The sequence below is a fragment of the Schistocerca gregaria genome, chromosome 5 (assembly GCF_023897955.1).
Source record: "Schistocerca gregaria isolate iqSchGreg1 chromosome 5, iqSchGreg1.2, whole genome shotgun sequence".
NCBI lineage: Eukaryota > Metazoa > Arthropoda > Insecta > Orthoptera > Acrididae > Schistocerca > Schistocerca gregaria.
The window spans coordinates 151,058,726-151,085,945 of record NC_064924.1 but is presented as its reverse complement, the minus strand read 5'-3'; the positions used below and the strand labels follow the sequence as shown (position 1 = coordinate 151,085,945).

General features: G+C 45.4%; 1 protein-coding gene across 1 annotated transcript in view; it reads left to right on the top strand.

The window, feature by feature from the left end:
* Positions 1–27,220, top strand: part of LOC126272458 (lachesin-like) — a 940,748-nt gene that overhangs the window by 837,593 nt on the left and 75,935 nt on the right. The window contains exon 5 of the mRNA XM_049975336.1: positions 4,930–5,122. Within this exon, the coding sequence (XP_049831293.1) occupies positions 4,930–5,122 (193 nt within the window). The remainder of the gene's footprint in view (positions 1–4,929; positions 5,123–27,220) is intronic.

The following is a 27,220-nucleotide window of genomic DNA, read 5'->3' as shown; positions in this document are numbered from 1 at the left end:
CGTATGCGTGTTTGGCGCCGTGCAGGTGAACGCCACAATCAGGACTGCATACGACCGAGGCACACAGGGCCATCACCCAGCATCATGGTGTGGGGAGCGATCTCCTACACTGGCCGTACACCTCTGGTGATCGTCGAGGGGACACTGAATAGTGCACGGTACATCCAAACCGTCATCGAACCCATCGTTCTACCATTCCTAGACCGGCAAGGGAACTTGCTGTTCCAACAGGACAATGCACGTCCGCATGTATCCCGTGCCACCCAACGTGCTCTAGAAGGTGTAAGTCAACTACCCTGGCCAGCAAGATCTCCGGATCTGTCTCCCATTGAGCATGTTTGGGACTGGATGAAGCGTCGTCTCACGCGGTCTGCACGTCCAACACGAACGCTGGTACAACTGAGGCGCCAGGTGGAAATGGCATGGCAAGCCGTTCCACAGGACTACATCCAGCATCTCTACGATCGTCTCCATGGGAGAATAGCAGCCTGCATTGCTGCGAAAGGTGGATATACAGTGCACTAGTGCCGACATTGTGCATGCTCTGTTGCCTATGTCTATGTGCCTGTGGTTCTGTCAGTGTGATCATGTGATGTATCTGACCCCAGGAATGTGTCAATAAAGTTTCCCCTTCCAGGGACAATGAATTCACGGTGTTCTTATTTCAATTTCCAGGAGTGTATTATCCCATGATACATTCATTCAGAATCTCCATCATCTGCGGAACTAGTTGGCATACATACTTGCGTGAGTGTGGAGTGTGTTGGCTTCGTGTCAGTCTTGGCTAAGATAATGTTTTCACTACGCTGATCGTACTAACCTGACAACATTCCTATTTTCTTATTCATTAGCAGGTGTAACATTGCATCATCCCTATCTGATTTCGTGCTTATAATAGTGTCCTAACCTGACCAAAAGTCCTGCTCATCTTGCCACCAAACCATACTAATTCTACTTCATCTAACTTCAACCTATCCATTTTCATTTTTAAACTCCGACCTCTAGAATGCCTTTTTTGTATTTCTTGATGACGACATCCTCTTGAGTAACCAAGTCTGGAGATTTTAGTCGGGGAATATTTTGTTTAATATTCCCGTCAGCAATGAAGCATATAGTAGATCTCCAGGGTCTGCATTTCTTTCAGCCGTTTCCTTTACCAGCACAGCAAGGAAATGTTAGCTGCTAACACAAGGCCATATCATTCAGATTGATGTCCCTGCAACTACTGGAAGGGCTGCTGCCACTGTTCAAGATGGACAAGTTTTTCTGGCCTCTCAAAATACACGCCTCCACGGTCGTTCACTTATGATAAGGATATCCGTATCGTTGAGGCAAGCAAGCCATCCCGCCTCAACAAGATTCATGGTTCATGAGTTATAATGTTGCAGTGATCTGCACATTTCCAGACTCTAGGTTAGGTTGAAAGGTGACAGTGTCGCTAGGAACTGGCGAAATCACAAGAGATAGTGTTATGATGTGTATTTTAAATAGAATGACGGAAAACAAATCGCAACATCAAGAAGGATAGTGGTAGGCGTGTTTCTACATCTGAAAGATGATAGCTGTTCTTACCCTACTGGACATTAAATTTGCTACACCACGAAGATGACGTGCTACAGACGCGAAATTTAACCCACGGGAAGAAGATGCTTTGATATGCAAATGACTAGTTTTTCAGAGAATTCACACAAGGTTGGCGCCGGTGGCGACACCTACAACTTGCTGACATGAGGAGAGTTTCCAACAGATTTGTCATACAAAAACAGCAGTATCACCCGGCTCGATGGTATGTGGTGTCATTAACTACAGGTCTCGGACTCCTCTGGTTCGCATGGACGTTACATTTCAGATGTGTTACCACCCGTGGCTCTACCCTTCACTCCATCCCCGAGAAACCGTACATTTCAATAGGATAATGGACGAGCGCATATTGCAGGACCTGTACGGGCCTATCTGGATACAGAAAAAGGTTCGAGTGCTGTCCTGGCCAGCACTTTCTCCAGATCTCTCACCAACTGAAAACGTCTGGTCAATGGTGGCCGAGCAACTGGCTCGTCACAATACGCCAGTCACTACTCTTGATAAACTGTGGTATCATGTTGAAGCTGCGTGGGCAGCTGTACCTGTACACGCCATCCAAGCTCTGTCTGACCCAATTCCTAGGCGTATCAAGGCCGGTATTACGGCCAGAGGTGGTTGCGCTGTGTACTGATATGTCGGGATCTATGCACCCAAATTGCGTGAAAATGTAATCATATGTGAGTTCTAGTACAAGATATTTGTCCAATGAATACCCGTTTATCATCTGCATTGTTTCTTGGTGTTGCGATTGTAATGGCCAGTAGTGTATTTCGCGCCACTAGATGAGAGTGGAACTAGTAGTGCCGCTATGAGGATGCAAATCAGGTTTGCTTTAAATATACACTACAACCATCGAGAGCTGTTGTTAACTTTGAAATTTGATCTGGTAAGTTTTTGTTAGCTGAGAATGCCTTTAAGGCAACAAAGACGCTATTATCAACACCTCAGTGAATCTGAATAAGGTCGTCTAAATAGGGGTACGATGAGGCGGATGTCCCTTCTGCAGGTTCCATCTGTGAAACAGCAGAAAGATGTGACAGGAATGCAACCAATGTACATGATTTGTGGCAGCGGTGGCTAGCAGAACCTGCGGTCGCTAGATGACCGGGCTCCGGACGGCAGCGTTGCTCTACCAAGAGGGAAGACAGCCGGTTTCGGCGTATAGCTCTGGCAATCGTACTGTATCTACAGCAGGAGTTGCGCCACAGTGACACAACCAACTGTTACAAATCCGTTACTGAAAGGAAAACACCGAGCCCGACGCCCAGTGGCGTTCATTGCACTGACCCCAAATCGCCGCCCTTTGCGACCCAATGATGTCAAGTGAGAGCACGTTGGTCAGGCTCGAGAGCTTTGTTTTTTCTAACAAAATCTGATTCTGCGGAGGAAAACTTTTCATGTGAAAGTTGTTTTTCGTCCGCTTTCTAAGATTTCAGGTTTGCTGGGTTCGGTGAAGGATGATCTGTTGCTGCGGAAGGCGGGAATTGGCAAAATACCGTGTCAATGTGGTATGGCCTATATAGGACAGACAACACGTACTGTGGAAGAGCGTTGAACAGAACATCAACGTTGCACTCGTCTACTGCAACCCTGTAAATCTGCAGTTGCGGAACATTGTATTTCTAAAGGAGATTCAATGGAGTACGACAAATCTTCGATTTTGGCCACAGCAACAACTTTTGGGACTCCATTATTAAAGAATCCGTTGAAATACGCATTGCTGGAAATTTAATGAATCGGGACAGTGGTTACCAATTGAATAATGCATGGAATCCCGTCATCACAGAAATTTTCTCGAGACGAAGACGCCAGAAGACATCGATACCTCCGGCCAGCGGCAATACCGACGCACCTGAGTTTCGCAGTTCCACCAGCGAGGGCGCTGTTGCTGGGCGGTGTGGTCCTTCTGCCCCTGTGACTGCAACGCACGCGCGGGAGTACTATCAGCGCACTATATAAGACGGAACGGAGAACATCTTCGTCAGTCCTCGTTCGGCTCACCTGAAGATGGCTGGCAGTTGTCCAGCCGAAATATCGTGCGAAGAAGTTTACGACGACCGGCTGCAAGCCCGAAATCTATTTGAACAGTATTCCAGTGATCGTTTCGCAACAGGAGAATGCTCGCCGTTGAAGTGCATCGTACTGTGCAGAGAGTCGACATCTTGTCTTGGCTTGCTCGATCACCAGACCTGTCTCGAATCGAAGACATATGGGACATCATCGGACGACAACCTCATCATCATCATCCACAAACAGCATATCCGTCCTTGTACTACCCGATCAAGTATAAGAGATATGGAACTCCTTGTCAAAATAACCACGTCTGGCACATGTAAAACACGATGCATGCTCGTTTGCATGCTTTCATTCAACATTCTGCTCGTTACATTGGTTATTAAATTAGCAGCAGTTCACATTTGCTGTGAGTTATCTCGCGTTTACATTAACCTGTTATCTTGCAATGTTAATCACTTACACACGTTATCTAGGCAGTTGTAGGCCAGAAACTTCATTATTCTACGTTAATTATTTAGTGGTGTAGCGATTTTTTTTTCCGTTTATGTATACTGGATTTCTGTGACTGGCTCACTTCCGTCATTTTGATAAAGTCGCTTCAAGGCAGACAATTTGGTATGAGCACATGCAGAATTTCTGTCATCATTTGTAGAATATAATTTCTAACACTTTCCCGGCAATTTGTTGTCATCTCGTGGAATCGGGTGTACTGCCGATGGTCCGCGCCTTTCCAACACGATATTTCGGCGTCGTAACTCGGCGTCTTCTTCAGGTGTTCCCTGAGACTGCTTGACGATCTGACCTTGTCCCATATTTATGCCTGGGTGGTGTGTGGCGCTCCCTATGCCGTCCGCGCCCACCGTAGCCATTTATGGTGGTGGTATCAGTCTCTGAGCGTTCCATCTTCAGTCGAGGACAGCATAAGGAACTTCAACACAGCCTTGATTGTGCTAGGATCGCGCCTATCGGGCGCAGACCCAATACGGAATGCCTTGGGATGTCAGCTACCTCAAAACAGAGCCACAACGGGAGCTCCTAGAGACTGATACCACCTCCAGAAATGGCCGCAGTGGGCGCGGACGGCATAGGAAGCGCCACACACCACCCAGGCATGGATATGGGACAAGGTCAGCTCGTCAACCTGTCTCAGGGAACACCTGATGAAGACTACGAGTTACGACGTCGAATTATCGTGTTGGGAAGACGCGAACCACCGGCACTACACCCGATTCTACGAGAGGACATTAGTACAATAATTTGATAGCTTTGAAAGTAGATAAGAAGGCCTTCGCGTGAGTGTGTCTACAGAAGCAGTTTGATGTCTATTTGCAGATGGGCACTCTGCACGTGGTGGTGCCGCCGGACTTCATCGCGGAGGACACGTCTGGCGACATGGTGGTGCCCGAGGGCGGCACGGTGAGGCTGACGTGCCGCGCACGTGGACACCCAGCTCCGCACGTGCAGTGGCGGCGCGAGGACAGCGCCGACCTGGTCGTCAAGGATCCCTCCGGCATCAAGACCAGGGGTAAGGCGGCGGCAATGGCAGCAGCTTCTCCGCTAAAAGCTACTGCCGATTACTGCAAATCAAGGAAAATGGAGATCTACGTTTCACCAGCATCGAGCTGTGCTGTAATGCTTTGTATCAAGCTTTCCTTTTCTAGGCGCTGATTTTAGGAATGTTTACGTTGCCGTATATTTACGTCCAGGTTTTGGTTGATTTGAAGCTTACACATTACATTTGTAATCATATCTGACCAAGGTTGTTGATGGTGCCAATTGGTCCCAAAGAGGAATAATGGCCTTTTAGGCAGTCTACAAATATACTTTAAAACACTAAAATACGCAGTGACTGTACTCTATGGCAGAAATTGTCAACTGATACGTCGGCCAAAGTGATAATCTTTGTCACACCGGAATTCAGACCTGCTTTTCCTGGACATCGCAAGCAATTCCCTTATCAGATACGTACTTATCCATGCAGAAGGACCGAATCATTAGGTCGTTGGTGCTTCCAACTACAAGGTGGTTTTTTTCCATCGTGTACAAAGTCCCAGGGTCGATTAATAGAAGGATACGGAACAAAAATGGTCTAATGAACTTATGTCTCGAAATACATGGTTTTCATGCTAGATACCATTTATTCAGTCATACTGTGTTACAGAGACTGAGGTCTAACATGCGCTGTACGATGCAGCCACAGTTACAGAATGCATAAGAGGGTGGTGCTGTTCCTCATACGCCGTGCCCTAGCGCCCTCTCCTGCCATAGCAATTGGTACTGACACTGTCGCCACCAAGCTTGGTGCCCATTTTACTTACTGTTTGGAATGAAATACTGTAGTGCTAAAATTCAGCAAGCTACAACTGCGGTTGTGGCTGGTAAGTTGGCGAAAGATTGAGGTGGAAGAGATGGATGGAGGTAGGGGAAGGACGAAACGGACATAGACAGAAAATAGGAGGAATTACACAGAGGGGGAAGGGAAAATGGACATAGAAGGAGAAGGACAGAGAGAAGAGCAGGAAGGGAAGGACAGAGAAAGGAAGGGGACAGAGGGTGGAGGAAGAGATGGATTGAGACAGGCAGAAGAAGAGAATGGCGGAGAAGAGGACAGGGAAACGGACGGAGAAAGTGGAGATGGATGGAGAGGGGTGGGGGAGGAGGAAGTGTACAGAGAAAAGAAAGGGGAGGAGACAGCGGAGAGAGGGGCCAGGAGCAGATCGTAAGAGAGCAGGAGAGAGGAGATAGAGAGAACGGGTGGAGAACGTGAACTGGGAGAGGACGAGATGGCCAGAGGTCAAGGAAGAGATGTACTAATAGAATATCCAGACAACACCAAGTACTCAGTATGAAATAAGACAGATACATGGTTTTTCATAAGTCTATTCAGAACATCAGAAGGCTGTCGCACGAAACTACAATACGTACAGATGAGAGGTCTCAAGGGATTCAGCATCTCTCCAAGTTTTGATTAGTCCTACACGCGATGTCTTAGTTACAGATTGCACCACTAGCAAGCAGGAGTACCAGATCATGAAGAAAAATCATCCACTCGGATTAGATCGTGTCTGCGAATACGTAACCCAATGGACAGATTACCAAGCTGCTGCTGTTTCTCCTTCCTTCCCAGCGGCAGCAGGGATCTCAATGAACTGCCTGTGCATATTGATATTTTCATCAACGCAAACAGTCCCTGTTTAGAGAATATGCGATGTAGCTAAAAAACTTAGAGACGAGCTCTGTCCACAGCAGTGGATCTATTTTTTGTATGTGTTTCACGTAGGGACTTAAGAAAGTTAATTTATACATGTCGTCCCACGCTAGGGTCACTATGCAACAGTAGTGGTGCTTTGTCAGAAGAGAGGGTGTCCTGCAGACGCTGCTCTTCGGTACTATGGGTGACGGCTGCATAACAGTGTATCAGTGAAAAGGCGGGGCAGCTGCAAACTTCTTCCTAAGCGGAAGTACTCGGGACAGTATGATTCTTGTGGGCGAAACGTCATAAATTCTACACAGATTATCCACTACATTCCGACGAAATCTGGACCAAATGCAATGCAGCTTCGAACGTTAGTAAAATGGTGTTAACAATTTGGTCAATACCGCACAGACGTAATATTTATTGGGAAGTAAGATCATCGAGATCGGCCGCAGACGACAGTGTCCAGACAATCAAAGAAGAACTTAGGGAAGGGGGGAGGGTAGACAGTAGATCTTTCCACGATAAGACTTTCACTCAACGGTTTCGAATGACTTCGTGCCCATAGACCGGATTCCTATAATAGAGGAATTGAGCGATTGTCAGTACATTCCGACCGTTGCCCATAGAGGTTTAATCACTATGTACAAAATAATGTCATATGTTTATATCCATGAAAATTGTTTGGCTCGCCACAATTGCATGTAACTTACTTATTGAAGTTCTACCGTAACCAGGTTTAAGGGATGCTCGTGGGTGTAAATATTCCAGACCTGTGTGGGACTTCATGTTATGAATGAAGTGGCAATCTAGCACTAGTGAAAAACTGATGAGTAGATACAATGTGCAGCATATTGCAATAACTAGAAGCAGTTAGGAAGATGTGGGCAATAATTTTGATTAAGTTGTGTTCCTTGACAGTGTATATTTAAAGCCCTCTACATTTCGAGCTAGTAGATGTAAAATGGTAATACTCGGACAATGAGGACTAGATAGATCAATCTACGATTAGAGATAAGTGGGGCAGGGAGATATTTGTAAAATAGTATAGTGCTTTGTGGGGCTCTACGTGTTATGCTCTCTGATTTCAATATCTCTTGAAAATTTCTGAAGAATAAATGTTTTTTAAGCATTTTAAAGTGACTGGTTGTAATATAAACCACCCGCTACTTTCCTAGGTAAAAAATAAATCTGAATGTCCAGGTGTGCTTGTAGAATCGATGGTGTTCCTCGTATTCTTAAACGACTGTGAGACCTGCTAGAACGTTCTTAACATACTTCTTTATGACCATTCCTCCTAACCTAATCCATCACTGGGATACGAATGCTGGACTCCGTAAGATAATTATACAGAATTTTAATTAGAGAAGATGTAACTTATGTAAAATGCAAGCCTCTTACAAAAGTTTTAAGCATGTGCAAACCCAATAGTCTCACCCCCAAGCTCTCTATAACGATCCGATAGCAATATTTAGTATGTTCTCATCCGTTCTTAATAGCTTAGTACACAACGTGATCACAATAATAATTTCTTGATCAAATTTAACTTGAAGAATCGCAACCTTTTGACAGGCTCGCTCTAATACTGAATGCTGAAAAATTGACTAAGTAAGTCCTTGAAATCACCTTGTGGCTATCTTTCCTGTTATATCTGACTGACACACGCACTCGCCATCACTCTTATGAAAAAATATGTACTAAGATAGACATAAGTAAATATAAATACACATACGTAATGCTGATTACAGAGATGTAAACTGTCTGCTGTTGTAAATAGACAAATGGATCAGTGTCTCAATTATGTTTGTAGCAATTGTTATGCAAAGGACGAGCGAAAAGTAATGATCTATTGACGTGTTTCACTTATTCGGTATTGCGAGCCATATTACGATCTAAAATAATAACAAAATGTTTACTATCGTAAAGATTGGTCATGTGTAAGTGAGCAATGGTTAGCAAGAACTAAGTTGTATACGCGTAGAAGGGTACTTGATACACTGTATGACGACACTTCTGAAAAGAGAAAATGAAAGGTTAGCATAGCTCTTACTTAAGTGTAATCTTTGATTATATATGTCACTTTGATTCCTGAATCCAGTCTTTTATGTTTAGCAAAATTATAATCGACTTTTTTCTTTTACAACTCATAAATGTATTCAATGCGTTGAGAAAATTATTAATATGATCATTCTTATACAGGCTTCGATGTTTACACAGTTGCGACTTAGTGTACAATCGAAAACTGTATGAAAGAGAATTATATTGCTGTTAAAGAAATTGATATGCCATTGAATATTGGTAATTTCTTAAGGACATGCTAATAGTGCTGCCTGGTCTTTGTTGAATTTCATTTAACATTTTGGCAAAACTATTTTTTATTGCACGTGATATAACATCGAAGACGATGGCTGAATGGTAATCGTTGGATCATAGGTATGGCTCACCTCGAGGCGCACTGCAGTCAAGGAAGTTGTTTGAAGTTGTTTGCTGCCGTTGCAATGCTGCTTGTTTTTGCAAACCCACTGAAGCATGGGACTTCCGGACTGCAGGACTTGGTGTGGACGGGGCCATACTCAGTTACCACTGGCTGCTCAGTTTTATTTTTTTACTTTAATCACGCACAGTTTATTTGAAACTAAATGCAAATGAGGTTGACAATAAGGAACAGTTATCAAATTGACTATTAAGACGCAATGTCCAGTAAAAAAATTCTTAAACAAGTTGCACTCACGGCTGAAGGCCTTATTGAGCAAAAATTCAAAATATTTAAATATTTTTTTTAAAAAAACACCATCTTCTAAATTTCACTGTTAAGAGACAATATCTAATTAAAAATTCTCTAGAAAAATTGACCAGAAATCCAATAACTTGCCGATTGAAGGCCCGAATAGTAATAACTCAAAACAATTTAACGGCTGAAGGCCTGGATAACAATTCTTAAGAATAGTTAAACTTCTCCAATAGCCGCTAAAATATTTTCTTAAAGAAACACAATGTGATCAAACGAAGATAGAAGCGAGCCTCAGACAGTGCTCCAAAGACCTGCCTGGGAAAAGTCGTTCAACTGCGTAACCGACGAGACAGGCAGCCTAGAGTTGTATTCACTTAAACGGATGGCAACTCAAACTAGTGAAAGTTTAAACACAGACCAAAACTTTTGTAAAATCTACCAAACGCCTGGTTACCACACAACAAAGGAATGACCCTGGCAAGGCGGAACCGGCGGACGACACTGCGTCTTCAGAATCCAGTATGTAGAACATCCAGAAGCAGAGGGAGCGGCTACGACTAAGGTAGTCCAAAAGAACAAAATATCCGAACCACAATCCAGGAGGCTGTCGAACTACATGCCTCACCGGACAGCACCGGCAAGGCGAGGAAAAGTACACTGTCACGAAAATATGCTAACCTCCAGGGCAGGTAACTGGGGCGTTAGCGGCCGCTAGGCAGAGAAATACCGCTGGTTGAACTTCATGAATAAACAGAAGGAATTCAATGATTCATAATAAGAAATGGAGCACAGCTAATTAATTTCGCTAACTCCAACCACTCCACTCGTTGCTCTTAGTCTCAGAAACGCTGCGAGCAGCAACACACGAACAAAGGGTATGATCTCAAAATAGTGGAGGTTTCACTACTGAGTTAATGACACTCATCTCAAACATCCTGGGTCCGGTGAACCACCAGGTTGCGGCCCTCGCAACAACAGACCCTCAATCTGGCAATGTCTGCAAGCCGCCAGCGGTCCCAGCTTGTCCTCTCGCTACCAGACCTCCCTCCAGTTTCGTCCCAACCGAACCACCGACATACCCGAACCTGAAAACACATGACATCATTCCAAAGATACTGTCACGCTGCTAGATATTGATAAACGCTGCTGTTGACACTCACGGTCAGACAACGCTAGCAAGAAGAAAACGAGACGCCACTATCCCTATCATACGATGCCAACATACCAACGGCACCAACGCGAGCCGCACACGGCTCATCCATTGGACCACAGAGCTAGCTCGTAGATTAGAAAGCTAACTAATAAAAATTGAAATCAATTTCTAGTGGTTGCTCCCACCTCTCGTACCTTGGTTAAGTAAACTACAAAAGTTCTGAACTATATGCAAGTAGCATGCGGCGTGGGACAGGATGGGTTAGTAAATGTAGCGGATATGAATTTAACACTTTGAACAAATATTTCTGGATGCCTAGGTTTTAAATTTCAGATTGTTCTTTTATTAACCTGACGCAAACAATATGACCGGAACCTTAGCCATCTCACTGTTCACTCTTTCCACATAATTCATAGTTAAATGCACAGAACAATATTGTCTGATCTACACTTGTAATTAATCTACAGAACGTTAAGACTCGCAGTATATTTTTGTCTCACGTACGACGAAACAACTCGGTTTGGTTCCTTAAGAAACCACGATATAATTACATTCTCTCAGTATGATAGTTTTTGGATTCGGATGTATTTTCGGTGTCTTCTTCCATGTTTTCTGCGATGATCTTAAATGTAATGCACTCACTTGCAGTTCTTTTTGCCTTGAGTCTACCACACCTGCGCCTTCCTCTTCTGCCTCGACCTCTGAAATCCATTCATCTTTTCGAAATACATTGACGGGAAGAAATCGCTGTACCGAAAAATACACTCCTGGAAATGGAAAAAAGAACACATTGACGCCGGTGTGTCAGACCCACCATACTTGCTCCGGACACTGCGAGAGGGCTGTATAAGCAATGATCACACGCACGGCACAGCGGACACACCAGGAACCGCGGTGTTGGCCGCCGAATGGCGCTAGCTGCGCAGCATTTGTGCACCGCCGCCGTCAGTGTCAGCCAGTTTGCCGTGGCATACGGAGCTCCATCGCAGTCTTTAACACTGGGAGCATGCCGCGACAGCGTGAACGTGAACCGTATGTGCAGTTGACGGACTTTGAGAGAGGGCGTATAGTGGGCATGCGGGAGGCCGGATGGACGTACCGCCGAATTGCTCAACACGTGGGGCGTGAGGTCTCCACAGTACATCGATGTTGTCGCCAGTGGTCGGGGGAAGGTGCACGTGCCCGTCGACCTGGGACCGCACCGCAGCTACGCACGGATGGACGCCAAGACAGTAGGATCCTACGCAGTGCCGTAGGGGACCGCACCGCCACTTCCCAGCAAATTAGGGACACTGTTGCTCCTGGGGTATCGGTGAGGACCATTCGCAACCGTCTCCATGAAGCTGGGCTACGGTCCCGCACACCGTTAGGCCGTCTTCCGCTCACGCCCCAATATCGTGCAGCCCGCCTCCAGTGGTGTCGCGACAGGCGTGAATGGAGGGACGAATGGAGACGTGTCGTCTTCAGCGATGAGAGTCGCTTCTGCCTTGGTGCCAATGATGGTCGTATGCGTGTTTGGCGCCGTGCAGGTGAGCGCCACAATCAGGACTGCTTACGACCGAGGCACACAGGGCCAACACCCGGCATCATGGTGTGGGGAGCGATCTCCTACACTGGCCGTACACCTCTGGTGATCGTCGAGGGGACTCTGAATAGTGCACGGTACAGCCAAACCGTCATCGAACCCATCGTTCTACCATTCCTAGACCGGCAAGGGAATTTGCTGTTCCAGCAGGACAATGCACGTCCGGATGTATCCCGTGCCACCCAACGTGCTCTAGAAGGTGTAAGTCAACTACCCTGGCCAGCAAGATCTCTGGATCTGTCCCCCATTGAGCGTGTTTGGGACTGGATGAAGCGTTGTCTCACGCGGTCTGCACGTCCAGCACGAACGCTGGTCCAACTGAGGCGCCAGGTGGAAATGACATGGCAAGCCGTTCCACAGGACTACATCCAGCATCTCTACGATCGTCTCCATGGGAGAATAGCAGCCTGCATTGCTGCGAAAGGTGGATATACACTGTACTAGTGCCGACATTGTGCATGCTCTGTTGCCTGTGTGTATGTGCCTGTGGTTCTGTCAGTGTGATCATGTGATGTATCTGACCCCAGGAATGTGTCAATAAAGTTTCCCCTTCCTGGGACAATGAATTCACGGTGTTCTTATTTCAATTTCCAGGAGTGTAATAAATGTAGAATAATGAAATATCTGGAATAAATTCGTCTAGGTAACGTATTTAAGTGATTTACGTTGCAAGATCACAGGCTGGACTTCAACGTTTTTAGTCAGCCGCTGCACGGAGACAAATGAGCGAGTTCTGGGTACCGCCGTGAGCGGGAGCCCTCGAGAATCTGGTGTGCTGTGGGTTTGTCAGCCGGACTTCAGTGCGGGATGCACAGGGCGTGGTCGCCGTGTGGCTGCAACAGCCTGGTGGAGGGTTTGGTGGTGCTTCCCAAAGGTATGCACAGCGATACCAGTCGAGGTGGAGAAGTGCCCTTCTGCACTTTAAGAGGAGCACTACCAGTTTTTGCAGCCGGTAGTTGCACACTGGCGTTACATAGATACAGTGCACTGTGTGGTATGCGAACGGTGCACTGTCTTTATTTGGTAGCCATAAGTTCTCTTCAGAAGTCTGTGGCTGTTGCGCGGCAAGTTATTGTTGTATACTGATGGCACGCGGAAATGCGGGTGTATGCGCTGTTAGTGAGAGCAGTTGCCTTTGTTAACCACGTTCTGTAAGCGTGATTGACTGTATCAGTCCAAAGACGCTTCGTTTAAACTCCGCCGTGAGCATAACTGCTGAGACTTCGTCTTGTTCTATGTGAATAATCAATTGTTTATATTATAATAAGAGGCTTTATTAAGAAATATGCACAGGTAGTTTGGCAGCGTATAGTGTGTTGCTTAATGTGGTAGTTAGCTGATGACAGTCATAATAGTAAACCAATTCTTTGTTGTGTTTCATCAATCTTTTAAGTCTTGAGACAGGAAATGTGATTGGGAAAAGGAGAATTGGTTTTCTTTTTCCTACTGAGAACGGTTGGCCTGATACAACATTTCTTTAGTTTTTATTTTATTTTTTCAGTTCTCATAAACACGTCATTTCCCCTCGATCTGAATCGAGTTGGAAAACCGCCGTCTTCAGAGTAGAACCGGCTCCAAACGTCAGAACTTGGTCGCTTCTCAACACAGGTTTACTGCACCAAAGTTTCCGTGGTGCAATCAGGAGGTTAACGACAGTGTGGATTAAGTTTCTTTTTTTTTCATTTGTCAAATTTCATAGCGGAGATGAGAGGGAATATGTCCCGTTGGTTGTAGAGAATTCGGTTCCAAAAGGTTGGTAACTCTCATACAGTTGGCAGGAATGGTTCGCTGAAGTACGAAGTTGTTACCCTTTCTTGAATCAATTCATTATTCTAACAAATACATTTTCTTATTTCGATGAAGGAGCAAAAGTCCTTACCAGAATGTTAGGGATCCTTTCTAGTTATTACCGAAAGTATCTATCAGAGATAAGTGCTTGCAGTGTCATTCGGTCTGTCACTTTGCATAACTAACCAGTCAGCAGCACTTTTAACTAATTCATTTGTACTCTAGGGCACTTCACCTACCACACAAGAGACTAGAACGAAGCAATGACATGGAAAAATGGAAATCATAATATGACAAGGTTGGCCTGGAGGCTCCATGCGGGGAAGTTCGGCAGCCAAGTGCAAGACTTATTTCAGTCGACACCACGTTGGGCAACTAGCGCGCCGGTGGTGTGAATGAAACACCCAGTCCCCTAGCGGAGAAAATCTCAAACTAGTCATCGAATCGAACCCGGTCCCACTTGCGTGGGAGGCGAGCACGCTACCACCCAGCTAATCAGGCGCACAGCAGCGACATTTCCCAGCTATTCACTGAAGTTCTTCTATTCCATCTCCTCGAAACAGAAGCCGGCAGTCTGTGTTCAGCACTACTCCTGTAAGTACTGTAAAAAGGTACTTAGCTTTCAGATGACGTGAGTCCACCACAGTCAGTCTCCGTTTTCTCGTAGTTGAATGTCTATAGCTCCATCAGGTGCTGCTGCGGAGCGTCACTGCCCTCTGGCTGCTGGGTTCTTAAACTGACTACTGACACCTGGTTGGCTCTGAGCACTATGCGACTTAACTTCTGAGGTCATCAGTCCCCTAGACCTTAGAACCACTTAAACCTAACTAACCTAAGGACATCACACATATCCATGCCCGAGGCAGGATTCGACCCTGCGACCGTAGCCGTCACGCGGTTCGAGCCTGTAGCGTTTAGAACCGCTCGGCCACCACCCTCGGCGCCTTCGGCGAGGTGTCAAGTGTAATGCTTACTGCGTTGTTTGTCCAGCCTCGTGGAAAAACATAGCATTATCTTCGCCAAATATCCTGATTGTCCTCAACCTGTCGCGGACACACGTCGTATTGGCTATGGAACGCTGTGCACTCTTTCCGTTATGATCTCACATGTAATGAAAATTATTAAAGCTTTTTAAGGTAAAGACAGTTTGACCCAGGTCGGCTAGCGTAGCTTTGCTAGGAAAGACGGCGCGAACCTTTCAGGATGGTAAACGGCTGGACAGCGGAAGGGCTCCTATTTTGAAATACAGAGCTGAATAACTAATCTCATCTACTGAACGTTGTAAATTACTTCTCAGTCTACCTAGAAGTACAACTAGATGGCAAGATTACATAGACACAAAATAAAAACACACCCTTATTCAATGACCTACAACTCCAGCGGAAATGCATTCAGCAATCACCATTTAACAAAGAATTCAAGAAATTGAGATTGTAATCCCGATGAAAACTAAACGATAAAGAAAAAACGCTCTTTCAATCGGTATTGTAGGGCTGGTAATAACTAAAATGCTCATAATCCATGTATGCCACTTCATACAGATACGGTTGCTTAGTGGCATTAACAAACAGGCAGGTTCAATGGTCACCACACATTACTATGAGAAACCACATCCACGGCGAAGTTAGTTAACTACAGATCTAAGACGTTACCCTGTGGCCGGCTAGTAATAATACTTGCTACTTATTAAAAAAACACACTAGTGACCGCTCACTTAGCTAACTCTAAGCTAGATCTTAATTTAGAGGGTTCGTTCGATTTTGTTAGTTTTAATGACGATAGCGTCAGTCACAACTGAGGTAGTAGCCTTTTATCATACAATATCACTCAGCTATCGTTTGATAACCCACTTAGGCTAAATGGCACTAGCCGTAGCTTAATCTAGGATATCAGTTTACAACGGAGGCACCCATGTACCTAGAAGGCCACTAGCCTAATCCAGACTGACAGCAGGACACAGCGGTATCCTTGCTATTAGTCAGCTCCCCCCATGATGATGATTTATCGCTGATAGAACAGCTCCCGCTGCAGAGTTAGTTAACATCTCAGGACAGCCATTGACCAAAGCGGACACTTTTGTTGAAGCACGTCATTCCATACACCCAGCTTACAGTAATCAACACAAGCGAAACAATGATGATCACAAACCAACAACTTAAATTAGATACGCGGACATGCGTGCAATCAAAACCCATTTAAGGAACAAAGCTAGCAAAATTAAGTAAATTTCACAGAGGCTACCAAAATTAATAAAAGTTCATTCGCACTGCCAACCAAACTTGATGCTAGTTCGGACACAGCTTTTGCGAACCACACCTCCTCGCGCAGTCGTAACAGGGACCGACGCGAGCGAGCGGACAATCAAACAACAGCGGCTCAGTCCGTCTTCATTATTGTGATCACACTCACCTACAACTACCCAAAATTCGACACAGTACGCAAGCGAGATTTACTGGGTAGTTTCTCTGAATAACGTACAAAATTCGCCTCCCCCCATCACTGAACGCAATAATCGTATCATGCAATCACTGCCGGATGGAATCATTACAGCACTTCAGTCTGATTCCATCAACTGAAAAATCTCTAAACACACTTCCAAACGACTGACAGAAAAATTATTGGTTACTGATCCTCCTTTACGTATGCATATGAGAGCATAAAAAACGTCAGGGTCAGGAAATCACCAGCCACAGGTCATTGTGCAAACATTCGTAAGCAAGGCAAAACGAACCACTCAAGATGTGATACACGATTGACTGAAAACACGTACGTTTACCAAATTCACCACAAGAACAACTATGACGTCAGCTTGTCGATGCCTGCAGCAGGAAACAAACGCTACAGTGCTCCTAATAGAACGTGACCGATGTTATACGGTACTTTCACAGACAGTTCATGAGTGGGTTAACAAGCCACGCGATTACTGAGAGTAACAACTCAAAGACACTTTCACTACCAGAAGCATGCTGTACAGTATCTAACTCGCCGCACATTTCCTTCCATATGAATAGGCACACTACACAAATGGTGCACTCAATGATACATGAGACCACTACAAGAATTCATTCAATTACACGTCTCATGGGTGTTAGTGGAGAGATGGTGGTGCAAAGTATCAGAGTAATGAACTATTTGCCACTGATCTTTTTTTCGTTCCACACACAAGGAAAACGTAAGCGTTCCAAATTAGTAACCACACGTCACAACCTAGCCTAAAACAACCAGCAGCACACGTGCAGACCAATGCAAACCATCAGACCGACAACTGTTAATAACTAACCTAGGGACATCACACAACACCCAGTCATCACGAGGCATAGAAAATCCCTGACCCCGCCGGGAATCGAACCCGGGCATGGGAAGCGAGAACGCAACCGCACGACCACGAGCTGCCGACTGAATACCTTCCTTCAGAGCGTCAAGAATGTGGAATTCGCATGGAGAGGGATGGGGGCTATACAGATGATGTGTAAGAGCATCCCAGCGAAACTTCTGTGGCGTAGGCGAAACAATGTTGGCAACATGTGATATACTGAGTCAAAAATTATATGTGGTGAGTCATTCGTTTCAACAATATTGGGTCATTCAAGCATGTTGCCAAAGTTGTTTCGAGTACTCTGCAGAACTTTCGATGGGAAGCCCCCACAAATCCTCCATTTGCCCCCCCACCCCCTACTCTCCCCAGTAGATTTCCATTCTTTAAGTCCTCAAAAAAGACATTCAACGCCATCTATTTGCTTATGATGAACGCGTGCATGCTGGATACAATCATAATGTGTAGGCAACCGCAAACTTCTTTCCATGAAGGCAATTCACTTACTTTCTCCGTCTGTTTTGTTTTAATTTGACTGTCTCTTCTATTTACATCACTGGGATATTTTCAAACGAGTTAATTTAATTAATAACATAATTTCATTCATTATAATCGCTTTAGAATATCGTGCACTATACTGTATAACCGAAGGTACCGACTCGCAGTCACATTTCTTTCGGCCGCCTTTTTCTCAGCTGCGGACTGAACTGGCCATCAACTTGTCAGTCGAATATAAGGTTTCCATCAGCGGAGTACCAGATCTTGGGTTCCAGATGGACAGGACGCCCCTTTTCAGTCGCTATATATGTGTGGGGTAGAACTTCCATAGGATTTAGTTAACTTTTTTTCTGTATTGTACCAAAACTCATTACAAAAATCGCAGGAAGATATTGAGTCCAGCTTTTAACAACAGCAACAACAATGAAACACTCTCTACTAAGCACAAATGATGGTGTTATAGTGAAGAGTGTCCAGGTGAAAGTCGATTGTGCTGGCCACCAGCCATCCGGTATTGTAGTGGCAGAGAGCACTAATAGTCCAAAACTACTGGAGGCATGGGTCAGCAGGCACGCCGGCCGGTGTGGCCTAGCGGTTCTAGGCGCTACAGTCTGGAACCGCATGATCGCTACGGTCGCAGGTTCGAATCCTGCCTCGGGCATGGATGTGTATGTGATGTCATTCAGTTAGTTTAAGTAGTTCTAAGGGATTGATGACCTCAGAAGTTAAGTCCCATAGTGCTCAGAGCCATTTTGACCGTTTCAGCAGGCACGCACCAATGGATCTGCTAAATCATGTGCGACCGCAATGGGCGCCAGACAGAAACTGGCAAATCCGTTGCCAACTATGCGGCCTGTGGGGTTGTATCAAATTGTTGAAATGGCTCTGAGCACTATGGGTCTTAACTGCAATGGCCATCAGTCCCCTAGAACTTAGCATGATGGTGTTATAGCGAAGAGTGTCCAGCTAGCATGGATGTGTGTGATGTCCTTAGGTTAGGTTTAAATACCTAACCTAAGGACATCACACACATCCATGCCCGAGGCAGGATTCGCACCTGCGACCGTAGCGGTCACGCGGTTCCAGACTGAAGTTCCTAAACCGCACGGCCACACCGGCTGGCGGGGTGGAATCGATATACGACACCACATCCCTTCGCTCTAAACCTGTCATCTTGTATTGTAGACATGTGAACAATGCCTGAGGCTGAGGAATGTATGCAAGTCGCAATGAGGAGTCGTGAGCCGAAGGTGAGACTCATGCCAAGCTTCTGCCCAGGCCCATACTCCCTTAGCCCTCCTGTGAACACCAGCCAAGAAACTGGGCAGATGGCATGCACTCACATCCAGAGGTGGAGCAGCAAACGAAGATGGAGGCATCTTGATGACTACAGAGGGACCTGAGGAGTCACATGGAACATCTGCTGGGAAGAGACGCCCAGATAACAGGTGCTGCGAGGACGGAAGAAAGGCGACGACCATGAATGGGCGTCGACTTCCATCAGTTCTGGGACCGGAGGACTGGATGCAGCGAGGGCTGCTGTGTTCTGGCACGACTGGAACCAGAGGGCACTAAGTCTGCGACAGGATCCTGAAACTTACATGTACTCAGTAGTGCTCTCGATCCCTGAAGTAAACAGACCCAATGTACAAGAATGACAATAATGGTGCCTTGCTCCCAACGCCCCTGTCCGCCATACAATCTGTAAATGATCCAATAGTTGTTGTGATACTTGGCTTGTCTGGTAGGACTGAGCGCCTCCGCCATGGCAGCTGCAGCAACTGACGAAAAGTGTGGTGGTGCCGTCCATGTAACAGCTGTACTGACGGTGGTCTGTTTTTTGGCTAGAAGCGGTAGGAAGATGGGAAGAGCTCGATCCTGTGTGTGGGAGGCACGCAGTTTGTTCATTTCTTACTTAAAGGTCCTAATGAAGCGTTCAGCTTCTCCATTGGATTGCAGGCGAAACAGTGCACTCGTCATGTAAGTGCTCCTGGATTTTGTGCAAATTGTTCAAACTCTGCGAAAACAAATTGAGGTCTATAGTCAGTGATAATCAGTTCAGGCAATCCCTCGAGGTAAAAGATCGTCGACGAGGCGTGGATTGTGGAATAAGCTTTAGTAGAGTACATAGGAATCACGAAGAGAAATTTTGCTGAAAGTGTCAACGATGATGAGCCAACGTGTACTCCAGTAAGGGCCCAAGAAATCCAAGTCCAGACGTTACAAAGTTGCTTGAGGTTTGGGCCATTCAGACAACTGCTGATGCGGGACTGATATTCACGACAGGTTTGGCACTGAGAAGTCAACTGTTCATGTTGTCCATCCAGATCATGTTATGTGCAATGACGTCGCGCCAGCTGCTTCCTGCGAACGATGTCCAAGTGACCTTAAAGTAGAAATAAAGCATGACCAATTATTACCGTACGAAGCAAAATGACACCTTGGTGAACTGCAGTGGCTTGCCGACGGGCAAAATTTCGGTGAACCAGAGGGTTACAAACTGTCTGGCTAAACGGGGCCTACCAGTGTGCATATAGTGCAACAGAATGTGCAAATGGGGATCCTCTGCTGCGGCTTCAAGTGGTTAAACGGAAAGCTATGCAAAGGATGTCTTTTGCATTAATGTAGCAAGAAGAAGCAGAGGACTCATCGAATATTGAATCTGATCCAACAGGGAGGCAAGAAAGAGCATCTGCATGGGCACGCTTACAAGTGATCCAATACACAATCTCATATTAATAATTTGACAAAAGAAGAGCCACGGTGGCAGATTCTGCTGCGTCCGATTTGGGAGCGACTGATAATGGCTAAACAAAGATTGTAGGCGTTTTTGGTCAGTCAGCAAGCAAAATTTTCTGCCAAATAGATGCTGGTGAATCTTAGTTACACCATAGAGAATGGCGAGGGCCTCGTTTTCAATTTGTGAATCATTGCATTGAGGTTTCTTCAAATATTGCGAAGCAAAGTCAATCACACTTTCAACAGCACCAAATTTGAGCTACAAAACTGCACCTATGCTATAAGAGAAAGCATCCACGGCCAGGACCATAGGTTTGACTGGATCAAAACGAACAAGGCGTCAATCACTAAGGAAAACACATTTCTTCTCGTGGAAATCAGACTGGCACTCTTGTAACGACACAGAAAGAAAATTCTTCCTGTGCAAGCGATGCAAGGGAGTCGCGATTTGAGAGGCGTTAGGAATAAAAAGGATATAATACGTGAGCTACCCTAACACAGACTGCAATTCCCGATCACTGCATGGCTGTGGAAGGTCACACATAGCGAGCACATGGGATTGCAATGAGTAAACGCCCAGGCTAAAAATGTAAGTATTCAAGTTCTGTCTGAAAAAACACACATTTGTCAGTGTGACACATGAGACCAGCTGCAGACAACACCTGAAACAGAGGGCGAAGATTACAAATGTGTTCTTCATAAGTTCAAGCTGAGGCAACAATATCTAAGTAATTCGAACGAAACGGAACTTTTGCAGTCAGCTGCTCCAGAAAGCGCAGAAAAATGGCACGCGTAGAAGCACTGCCAGGCAGCAACCTCAGAACTTGGAAGAGATCCAGATGTTAATGACAAGTACTTGTTGCTGCTGCTCATCCAGGCACATTTGTACGTCAGTATAGCGCAAGTCACTTTTGGAAAAATAACGGCCCGCACGCAACTTATCTATGAAGTCTTCCAGGTGCAGCAAGGGATAGCTGTCAGTGACTGTTTGCGGTTCACAGTTCTCTTAAAATCAGTTTTCGTCTTTAGAGTTACAATAGAGGACGCCCACTTACTGAGAGTAATGGATGTTGCGCTCCCGCTGTGTTGGAAATCAGTAAGACTGAGCCAGCAGCAAATCGTAAGTGCTACGGTGGTGCAAAGGGACTGACACTCCAGAGTCAAACTGCAAATGGGCTGCTTGTACAGCACTAGTAAGACACACAATTTTGTAGTCCTCAGCTAGCACTGCAAATGAAGGCCTTTCTTGAGTGGCTACTACACTGTTTCTGTGAGCACATGGACTGTACACCTTCGCGTTTGCTGCTTGCTTCTAAGGTTCCAAAATTCTTTAATTTCCTCTACTTCGTGATCATCAATTTTGATGTTAAGTTTGTCTCTACTCTCATTTCTGCAATCCCTCATTACTTCCGCCTTTCTTCGGTTCACTATCAATCGACGTTCCATACTCATTAGACTCTTCATCCCACTAACAGGCCTTGTAATTCTTCTTCGTCCCTTTCTTACACCCTTTTCAGTTCTTGCATTTGCGTGTTCTTGGTGTTCCTTTCTTGATGTTCCCTTTTGGTTCTTGTGTATACCGTATATGCCCGTATTTCCCTACATGTTACCCCTGTTTTTCTCAGGATTTCGAATATCATGCACAATTTTATTGTGTCGAAAGTGTTTTCTAGGCTATCCAATCATATGAACGTATATGAATTTTTCTTAAAACTTGCTTCCATTATCAGCTGCAAGATCCGAACTGCTCTCTGGTGCCCTTAGCTTTCCGAGATCCAACTGATCGTCATCTAACACGTCCTTATTTTTCTTATCCACTCTTGTTTTGTTATACTTGTCTCCAAGGTGGATTCATGAATACAGGGGCTACATACCAACTTTAGTAGTGGCTAGGCTGGCACTCCCCTATGATTCTTGAAATTCTGAAATATTGTTATTTCTCATCCCCCTTGTTTGATCGCAAGGCTTCCAAAGCTCTACTATAACACTGCATCTCCTATGTCCTCCATATCAGTTCCCACTTGTTCCTGAATCAATTCATCACACAAGTCCTATCCGTCATGGGTACCATTAATGTGCTCTTTCCTCCTATCCGCTCTTTACTCCGTGCTTAACCTTGGAATTTCTATCACACGCTTCACGTTGCCAATCTTGGTTTTCCTTTCACCGGAGGTTGTTTTGATTTATATGTAGGCTGAATAAGTCGTTCTGGCGATAATTTCTTTGTCGATTTCTTCACATTTTTCCTGCGGCCAATTTGCCTTGGCTTCCTTGAACTCCTTATTCATTTAATTCCTGCGTGTCTTACATTTCTGTATTTGTATTCGTAAATTTCCGTGAGAAGTTCTGTACTTTTTCATTCACCGATCACTTGTAGTATTTCTTCTGTTGCCTAAGATTACTTTGCTGTTCGTTGACGATAATGTTTATTAACGTGGCTAACATGTTTGGTCCTCTTCTTAAAATACGGCTGTATCGGAGAAATTATTATGTTCCGAGAGAACAGAAAATCTGCCTTTATTGAAACCTCTGACCTGTTAATAAATATTACTTTTTAAAGATAAGATAGTGGAAGTCGGAATAACATGATCCTTGCGTGGTATTTGTTCATGTATCAGAATAAAATTAGGCCTACACTTTATAAGGGTAGCTGGGCAACCGAAAGATAACGGACTAATGAAAGCAAAATAACAAAGGATAACGAGGCTATTACTCTTGTAAAGTTTCCGTATTCCTAAAATTACAGCTCAGTACTCGATAACACACAATGGAGAACAGCGACAAAAGCGTCTGGGGCTGGAGGAAACATAATAAGCGAGATTTCTGAAGCTTTCGCTAGAGTTATGTATTGGTGCCACGCTCAAGTCAAAAGGAAATGCCGGAAAATCAGCTCGTCTTAGGAACGACGCCAATGACAAATAAGCCGTCGTAGAAATTAAATTTCGACTTTCAGAAGAGGCAAATGCGGAATTACAACGAATATTTGGGCCGCTGGAGTTGAACAGAGCAGAACTGAGTAAGAAATTTAATTAAATTCTTCATTTGCGCCAATTCTCCCTTTTCACGGCCAAGCGTGACGTGCAAATCAGATTCCATGCACTAATTAGTCTGCCCTCTTCCGGCAGAAACAGTGTTCCTGCAGCTTTATCAGAGACATATACGTCATAATAAAAGATCTGTGAAAGGAAATAGCGAAACCAGTATGTACAGAGATACGTCAATTTACGTTCCTGTTCTCGAGTTAATGGCGAGCATATTGCATCCGGTAGCTGGTACACCTTTGCATCGAAAGGACGCATAGCAACGTTTCTAGCCCACTCGACAGGATCGTAAGTTTCAATATTTCCTTTTAATTCAACGCCAAAGCTAGTAACGAGCCTTTAATTTTAGTAAGGGGAGAGACGTCCGTTCCATATGAGCTACTATAATCATGTTTTAATCATGTCAATAATGAATTCAGAATGGACCCTTTCCCATAACCCGAGGTTCCTGACAATAAAAGTGAATTGCAGGATGGACGAGGTGTGGACAGAGCAAGGTTATAGGGGGTTTCCTTGCTGGATGCCTACGCTGTTATCTTGTTCCCTTCCTTTCGATTTATTTTTGCAAACTGATGTCGCACCCATAAACAATCATATCCAACAATACTGAGGTAAATGTTAAGTTTTTCTACACCAAATGATCATACTTCACGTGTTTGCAGTCCAACGACCATTTACATTCCTTGATGGTAAAGTTCTCATTATTCTGATCCCACGAGATTGTAGACAGGAAAGCTAATGTCCCGGAGGCGTGCATCGTTCAGACATCAGGTCACGCTCTGTTACCAGACAGAAAAACAGAGATTACTGCCAGCAATTATTGTTTTGATAGCATTACTCGCCTCTGCCCTCTCTCTCCGTCCACAATCTTCTGGCTTCTTCTTCAAGCCAAGTCATGAAGGCTTTACTCTGCGAGCATTTCCTTCCTCATCTGATGGGTATGGGTGTTTGTGTTCATCTTTATTTTAATGTCTGGCTTGGGTGTTTGTGGGACGTGTTTTTAAACATCAGTGGGGAAGTTGGTAATTTTGTGATGTATATATTTACCTATCCAGGAGTGTGACAGGACGTCTATGTGGTCCTCACTGTTCAAGTGAGACCCCCAGGATCCTTATAAGGGGGGCATTACTCGCCTGTACGAGTATATCTTGAAATCTGTATTAGATGTACGCAGTCTTAGCGCACATACAGGGTAAGGAAAAAGAATCTATCCCAGGGTAACATGAAATGGGGTAATAATTGATTACACACACACACACACACACACACACACACAAATAAAACTCAGCTTTCAATACGTCCAATTCAGAAAAAAAAACATAGTAGTCGATGCATTTAATTTTACAGGTCACGAAGCCAGAAATCGGCGAGAAGCTGTGCCGAGGTGCTGGCTGTAGCTCTCGGTCTATTCCGTTTATTTCAGCCACTGGAGTTGAAAACAGCACCGTTATACGTGAGAATAGCGTGGCACATGATACACTATGTGATCAAAAGTATCCGGACACCTGGCTGAAAGTGACATACAAGTTCGTGGCACCCTTCATCGGTACTGCTGGAATTCAGTATGGTGTTGGCCCACCCTTAGCCTTGATGACAGCTTCCGATCTCGCAGCCATACGTTGAATCAGGTGTTGGAAGGTTTCCTGGGGAATGGCAGCCCTTTCTTCACGGTATGCTACATTGAGAAAAGGTATGTTCCATTGAGAAAAGGTATCGATGTCGGTCGGTGACGTCTGGCACGAAGTCGGCGTTCCAAAAAATTACAAAGGTGTTCTGTAGGATTCAAGTCAGGACGCTGTGCAGGCAAGTCCATTACAGAGATGTTACGGTCGTGTAACCACTCCGCCTGAGGCCGTGCATTAGGAACATGTGCTCGGTCGTGTTGAAAGGAGCAATCGCCATTTCCGAAGTGCTGATCAACAGTGGGAAGCAAGAAGGAGCTTGAAATATCAATTTAGGCTTGTGCTGTGATAGTGCGACGAAAACCAGCAAGGAGCGCAAGCCCCTCGATGAAAAAGACGACCAAACCATAGCACCACCGCTTCAGAATTTTATTGCTGGCACTGCATACACTGCTGGCAGATGACGTTCACCGAGCACTCGCCATACCCACACCCTGCCATCGGATCGCCACATTGTGTACCGTGATCCGTCACTCCATACAACGTTTTTGCACTTTTCAGTCTTCCAATGTTTACGCTCCCTAGACCAAGTGAGGCGTCGTTTGGCATTTACCGGCCTGATGTGTGGCTTACGAGCAGATGCTCGACCGTGAAATCCTTGTTTCCTCATCTCCCGCCTAACTGTCATAGTACTTGTGGATCCTTATGACGTTTGGTTTCCCTGTGTGATTGTCTGCCCAGTACACACATTACAACCCTTTTCAACTGTCGGCGATCTCTGTCAGTCAACAGACGAGCTCGGTTTAAATGGCTCTCATCACTATAGTACTTAACTTCTGAGGTCATCAGTACCCTAGAACTTAGAACTACATAAACCTCACTAACATAAGGACATCACACACAACCACGCCCGAGGCAGGATTCGAACCTGCGACGGTAGCGGTCGGTCGATTCCAGAAAGTAGCACCTAGAAGCTCTCGGCGACCCCTGCCGGCTAGACGAGGTCGGCCTGTACGCTTTTGTTCTGTACGTGTCCCTTCACGTTTCCGCTTCACTATCACCCCGGAACCTTTACCTATGGATGTTTAGTATGGAAATCTCGCGTATAGACGTTCGGCACAAGTGACACCCTATCACCTCACCACGATCAAAGTGCTTGAGTTCCGCGGAGAGCCCAGTCTACTCTCTCATGATTTCTAATAACTCCTGAGATCTCTGATACGGAGTATCTGGCAGTAGGTGGCACCACAATGCACCTAATTTGAAACACGTATGTTTTTGGGGGTGTCCGGATAGCGTATGTACAGTGTTAGACATAAAAACTGTCCGTCGGCCGGCCGCCACATAGACTAAGTCCGAGTCGTTCACTTAAGGTGACCGTCACTTACAACGCTTAAGTCCGGCCATCTGCACAATACGGAAACGCTGTAAGATTGGGAAGTGTCAGGAGGAAGTGTTGTGTAAGATATACTGTGGGGTTCCGGTGGCTAGTCTAGTGATAATCGTAGTGCATTCTAATCTTATAGTCGGCTGTTCGCATCCAACCGTATCTCTCTTCTTTCCTTTTACCACATTTCAGCCCTCGTTTAAAGTGATGGGTCTGATTGAACTTTGAACATAATACGCTTCACATTCCACCCACGAGTAGTAACAAAAACTTCCAAATAACATCCCGCAATACGACTCGTTGTTGCGTCGCGATCAGTGCAGCTTACGCTCGAAAGTTTCCTCTCGATGCAGCGGCTACCCGCCACCGGCCAAACGCCGCCCGCTGTCTGAAATCGTGTGCCACCCAGGTGAACGCGGCGCAACGCTGCCCGTGTATACACTATTGGCCATTAAAGTTGCTACGCCACTAAGATGACGTGCTACAGACGCGAAATTTAACCCACAGCAAGGGGATGCTTTTATATGCAAACGATTAGCTTTTCAGAGCATGCACATAAGGTTGCCGCCG